The 6,239-nt window shown below is 47.3% G+C and overlaps 1 protein-coding gene across 1 annotated transcript in view; it reads right to left on the minus strand.

The window, feature by feature from the left end:
• Nucleotides 1-6,239, minus strand: part of FRAS1 (Fraser extracellular matrix complex subunit 1) — a 430,037-nt gene that overhangs the window by 2,773 nt on the left and 421,025 nt on the right. The window contains exons 71-72 of the mRNA XM_012805310.2: nucleotides 4,095-4,261; nucleotides 759-964 (exon numbers count right to left, since the gene is read on the minus strand). Coding sequence (XP_012660764.1) covers nucleotides 759-964; nucleotides 4,095-4,261 — 373 coding nt within the window. The remainder of the gene's footprint in view (nucleotides 1-758; nucleotides 965-4,094; nucleotides 4,262-6,239) is intronic.

Here is a 6,239-nt window from a genome sequence, read left to right on the forward strand (position 1 = left end):
GTGAGCTGCGATGCCATGACATTCTACCCAGAGTGACATAGTGAGACTCTGTCTCAAACAAACAAACAAAACCATTACATGTTAACCAAAAATGAGATATTGTTTAGTGAAAATGTTAATATTTATATTCATCTCCTCTCCTCCAAAAAAGAAAGAAAGAGAGCTGGCATTGTTTTATATTTTTATATATCTTAAAAAGAACTGGATTCTCCTGACTGCTTCTGAATTCAGTCAGTTGTGATGTGCTAGTTGGCGGAAGCATAAGGCCATATGGCCGCATACAGCTAGGTAGCTGGAAAGGAGAAGTGTCTTTATAGCTTTTTCAGATAATTCTGGCTATTCTTCTTTGATATTAAATCAGAAATTGGTTAGTGGTATTTTAAAGATCAGTTACAATGTGGATCTGAAACCACATGGGTAGCCTTTTTGTAATCTCTACACTTGAGAGTGGAGTAAGTGTGAAAAAGGCAAATGTCATCACTCTACATGAAAGTGCTTTGACTCCGTGGGCTTCCTGCGTGTCAGGGACACTCAGGGTCTCTGGACCATCCAGTGAGAAATGCTGGCCTATGTCGGTACGAGCCAGGCAGGTTATGTACCATAACCGTCGTAACACTAGTAGTTAGCAGATTGGAGGGAAATGACAACAACAACAGCACATATAGGGAGAAGGCCTGTAACCCGGGGCTCTGTCTCCTTCAGGCAGAACCTGCAGCTGAGGAATCTCAGGTGCCTGCGGAACACTGCAGCTCGCGTACCAGCAGCAGGAATCTGTGTTTCAGGTGTCTATTGGGCTGAATGCATCCATACTGAGGCCCTTCATTGTAGATCGTCCCCGTGGGGTCAAAGAAAGGCACATAGCCATCCTTGCCGGTACAGAGGTAGACTTTCTCCAGCTGGAGCTTGTAAGCAGAATTAAGGTTTTGCTCTGGATTCCAAAGTACTCGGCCATAAAGGATTTGGCCTGAAAAACATCGAAAGACCTTAATTAGGTCATATTTTAAAGAAAATGAAAGGTCAAAGGTAGAAAAGATGTAATACACTCCCTTAGAGTCAAAAGTACCTTTCTATCAAGAGTTGTTTGATTCCCTGTACCCCTAAAACTCTCATTTGTTTATTGTTTCTTTTATTCAGTGAGTGCCGATTAACCATTTAAAGCATGCAGATGCAGGTGAGAGGACAGAGATGGAGGCACAGTGAGTGGTCAAAATGGGCAACCATTACCACGTGCATTTCAGTTGCCAGGTTCTGTACTAAGTCCTTGTGTAACAAGTCAGAGTATTCACACAATTTAACAGAGGAGGAAACCTCAGCTGGCCAAGGGCCTTGCTGCAGGATACAAAGCTAGTAAGTGGTGAGTGTGTGATTTGAAGTCAAGCTACTTTGGCTCTACAAGCAAAGCACTAGGGTGCTCTTAGCCCCCACCACCCTGTACGGTCAGTCACACACTCCCATAGATGGAGCTGTGTCGTTTTCAGTGAGTATAAAGCCAAGTACAGAGGTCTGAAGGGAAGGAGGACAGAGGTACTTAGAGAGAGGTGACCTTTGGGCAGAATTCTGAAACATGATTAGGCATTTGTCAGACAATCATCTGGGGGAGAGAGAGGAAAACCAAACCAAACCAAACAAACCAAAACAAAACACAAAAAAACCAAAAAACCCAAACCAAGTGTCTGTACAAAACACTGGCTGCTACAAGGGCGTGTGTCTTGGTGTGGACCTCGCTTCCTCAGCGTCTGCTATACACCAAGGGGTGGTCCATGCTATGGGCCCTCTACCTACACTATCTTATTTAATCCCTCCCCCCCCCCCCCCGCCAAAGCCCCCAAAAAAACTTAATCACTGTTCCCATTTTAGGTGACTCATCCAAGGTTCCACAGTGATGCTGTGTGGGAGGAGGGTCTGAGCCCACAGCCATCTGATTCCAACATTCGCTCTGTGGGACTGAGTCAGTGGGTGTGACTGGGGGGAGGATATGTGGAGGCTCCGCTGGGAGCCCCTCCAGGTTCACGGACTGTGCTGAGGATGCTGAACTTGGACATATGAGTGATCGGCAACACTGAAAGTCTTCAAGCAGGGGAGTAACATCAATACACCTGGCCTTGGAAACAGAGAATGGAGCAAGGACAAAGAGACTTGGGTCACAGAGACCAGGGACGAGGCTATTTTAATGCTCTTGTGTGAGACAAGTACCTATAATATAACTGTGAAGCAAGGGGATGAATTTGAGAAATGTTTAGGAGTCAGATTCCATTTATCTTTATTATTATTATTATTCTTTGAGACAGAGTCTTGTTGTGTTACCCTGGTTAGATAGATAGAGTATAGTGGTGTCTTCATAGCTCACAGCAACCTCAAACTCCTGGGCTCAAGTTATCCTCCTCCTCAGCTTCCAAAGTAGCTGGGACTACAGGCATCTGTCACCATGCTGTGCTAATTTTTCTATTTTTAGTAGAAATAGGTCTTACTTTGTTCAGGCTGGTCTCAAACTCCCAAGTTCAAGCCTTCCTCCTGCCTCAGCCTCTCACAGTGCTAGGATTACAGGTGCCATCTGCCTTAATGACAAATGTGATGTGGGACATGAAGGAGAAGTTGGGGATAGCCCTGAGGTTTTGGCTGGGGCACCCAGAGGATGGCAATGCAGTCGATGGGGAAGCAGACACAGGAGGAGCATGTGTGGGAGGAGATAAGTCTGGTGCTAGACATCTCCAGGTGTCTGAAAGACCCCTACTGGGAGAGCATTGCTGGTTCCAGAAATGCATGTGGAAATACAGAATGAAGCACAGAAAAGACCAGGGAGAAGGCTGGATTTTATGGAATGGCTGCAGGGTCATAGGAGTATAAGGAGTTCAGGAAAGGGGTGGTCCATGCTATGGGCCAAGCAGAGCAAGGACAGAGCAAGGACAGGGTGAGCCAAGCATGGAACTCGAGGATGCCAGTGCACAAAGGGCAGAGGATGAGGACAGTGCAAAAGAGAGAAGAAGCGATCTGAGAGGCAGCGCGGCATCCAGTATGACTGGTGCAAAGAAAACTGACAGGAGAAAAGCATCGAAACCATAGATTTGGTGTTGCTGACATGAGAGAGGCAGGCAGAGTCCAGCCAGTGACAGACAGAGGTGGGACTGGGCTGTGGGGGCAGTGCAGGCTTACCACTCCTTCAGGGAGCTCTTCAGGGAAAGGAAAAGGAGAAATTGACTGGAGTCTGGGGGCAGTTGGGCTGAGGGGAGGTTTATTTCTGTGATGGACACAACTTGAGTGTGTTTTTAAGATAAGGGAAAAGATTCAGGATATGAAGAGAAGGTGAGAAGTCACTGAGAGAGGAAGGGCAGGTAATTCCTTCGTTCCTCACTCAGCATTCTTTATCGAGCATGCAGGCCCTGGAGATGTGCAGATGTGATATTTGATCCCAGTCTCTGTTATCCTGGAACTTAAGGGTCTAGCAGTGGAGAAGACAATAAAGAAAGAAATATATAATATGTGCGTGATATAATATTAAAAGCTGTGATAAGTACTATAAATATTGAATAGCATTCTGTGACAGTGAAAACTACTGAGGCCCAGGTTAGACCATCTGGTGTGGCCAGGGAAGGCTTCTGTAAGGAAGCTGACATTTAAGTAGAGACCTCAATGACAAGAAAGAAAACTAGCATTTTGAAAATCCAAAGTGGGGGTGGGGGTAGGGCCTAAGGGGCCGTTTCTAGCGGACCATTGGGCATCTCTCTGGACCTGGAGGCAGTGGGATGCGGTGGAATCTCTCTGAAGAGCTGAGAAACAGAACAACTTACTCCAAGTAGGACAGCATGCTAGAATCTGGGTGGAAACTCCAGACTTCTTTCTGCTGGACCAGGGCTCTTCCAAGGTACCACACTGCTGATTGTCACAGTGCTAAGGATGTGATTTGAGTTTGAAACAACGGCAAGGAAGGATATGGGTCTGGTCCTTGACCCAACCTTGGCTGCCCTGGAACCAGCACTGGGGCATCTTCACTGGGGAGCTAAATGAGAGCTGATAAGCAGAGATGCTACCCAGGAGCTTAGCCAAAGCTTCTCACATCCAGACACAGCCTCTTCCCGCAGGTTGGGGAAGCGACTTACCCTTTGAGAAGGCTCCTTTATAATCCATCTCTGCCAGGGACATGTCAGACGTGCTGGGGTCCATCAGGAATACCTTCTCATTATTGCAGAGCTGGAACTCAGTGTTGAGAGAGTACACGACAGGCACAGGGCGGTTGGTTTGCTGGAACGCGATAGGGATCAGGAACCTGAATGTGGGGAGACAGGAGCTCTGTAAGGGCAGGGCCAGCTTCACGGATGCCATCGGAGCTGCCTCTGCCTCTCTTCCCCACCCCATTCAGCATGCACAGAGTTCTGCTGTGGGTGTTAAATATTTACTGGATAAAGAGGTGTGGGGGAACTTATTTGGTCATTATGAAGTTAATCAGCTCTTTTGAATGGGAATAACTAGTCTTTAGAATTCTTAGTTTGCCTTTGATTTTTTCCTACCTTTTCATTCCAGGGTCCCCCACAGTTGCTCTTTGACTGCTAAGGGCTGCTGCCAAGGTGCCCATCTAGACATTTCCCAGGGCATGATGCTCTGGACTTTGGCTCTTTTGACTCAATGGAAACATATTTACTTTGGGTTGCATTTTTCTGGACTTTGGTGGGACACGCGCCCCTCACTCTGGCCTCCCTCCTGGGTCCCTTCCTTCTTTGCCTCCATCTGGCAGGTAAAGGGTCCTTAAGGCTCAGTCCTGGGACCCTTACTATTCCCCTTCACAATGTCACCTGAGGTGTTGCAGCCTTGTCAGTGCCATTTCAGAGGCAGTGAAACCAAACTGAATCCTCTGATCCTCATTACCCCTCTAAGTTCCAGAAGCCCATTATTTGGCTGCCAAATGGCAGCTCTAGGTGGCTGTCTCTAAGACACCCCAGACTCAGCGTGGTCCTCCCTCACAAACTTGAGCCCCCTTAGTGCTCCTATCCCACTCCTATCCCTACCCCATGGCCGGTGCCAGCCCCTTGGCTGTTCTCCCGGGGTCACTCTTAGCTCCCGCTACATCTAGTCTATGTGCTGTGACGGAGGTGGTGCTAGTGCTGTTTTTAAAAAGCCACATTTGGTCAAGATCCCTCAGTGATTTCCTGCTGCTCTTCAGGTGAAGACCAGCGCTTCTGCCATGTGTACAGTGCTCTGGACTTCTCCTATTTTTCCAGCCCCATCTCCCGCTGCCTTCTCCCTCCCCTCCCTTTCTGGATCCAGCCAGGCTGGCCTTGGCCTTGTTAGGCCTTTGACCTCTACTGCCTCTGGACTCATTTATTCAACAGACACTGTTATAGAAACAGGAATTCATCTGTCGACAAAACAGGAAAATGTGTCCTCAGGGAAGTTACACTGTAAAGAGGAGACAGTTGGTAAACAAAGTAAGTTTAAAAAACAATAGAGCATGCTTGATGGTCACAATAAGGAGAAACATTAGCAGAGACAGGGAAGTCTGGGAGGAGTTTCAGCTGGAAATTCTAAGTAATGTGGTCATGGAAGTAAGTTGGGAGCCATCATCAAACAGTATGAAGGATCCTCGAACAAATCAGAAAGAGAACTACCACGTACGGGCCCAGCAGCCCTACTCTGGTACAGTCCCAAACCAGCCACATCAGCACCTCTGAGGCAGCCGCACTCCATGTTCAATGCTCACAATGGTAGAGACCCGGAAACCACAGTGTCCACCAGGAATGGGTACAGAAAACATGGTGTGCCCCCACCCCCGCCACACAGAGGAATATGCTGTCATTGAAGACCACACGGATAAACATGGAGGACATTATGCTGTGTGAAGCCAGACAAAGGAGGAAAAATACTGCATGATCTCCCTTATATGTGGGATCTCAAAAGGTTTTATATATAGAAACAATAAGAACGGTGGTTACCAGGGGCACAGAGTGTGGGGGTGGGGATGTGAGGCTGCAGTTAGCTAGGATGGATGATTCTAGAGATACAACCAACAGCACGGGGACCACAGTTGATAATATCATATCGTACTGGAAGTTTGCAGAGTAGATTTCAGCTGCTCTTACTGCACACACGAGAAAGGTAACTGAGGAGAGGGATACGCTGATTTGCCTGACACTGCAGTAACCATTTCACTATGCCTATGTCTATCAAAATATCATGCTTGCACCTTAAAAATGTGTAAAAGAAGGAAGAGAGGAAGGATGGAGGGAAGAAAAAGTCAGTCGTGGAAAGCC

The sequence above is a fragment of the Otolemur garnettii genome, unplaced genomic scaffold (assembly GCF_000181295.1).
Source record: "Otolemur garnettii isolate 467f Iridium unplaced genomic scaffold, OtoGar3 scaffold00039, whole genome shotgun sequence".
In the NCBI taxonomy this organism is placed as follows: Eukaryota; Metazoa; Chordata; class Mammalia; order Primates; family Galagidae; genus Otolemur; species Otolemur garnettii.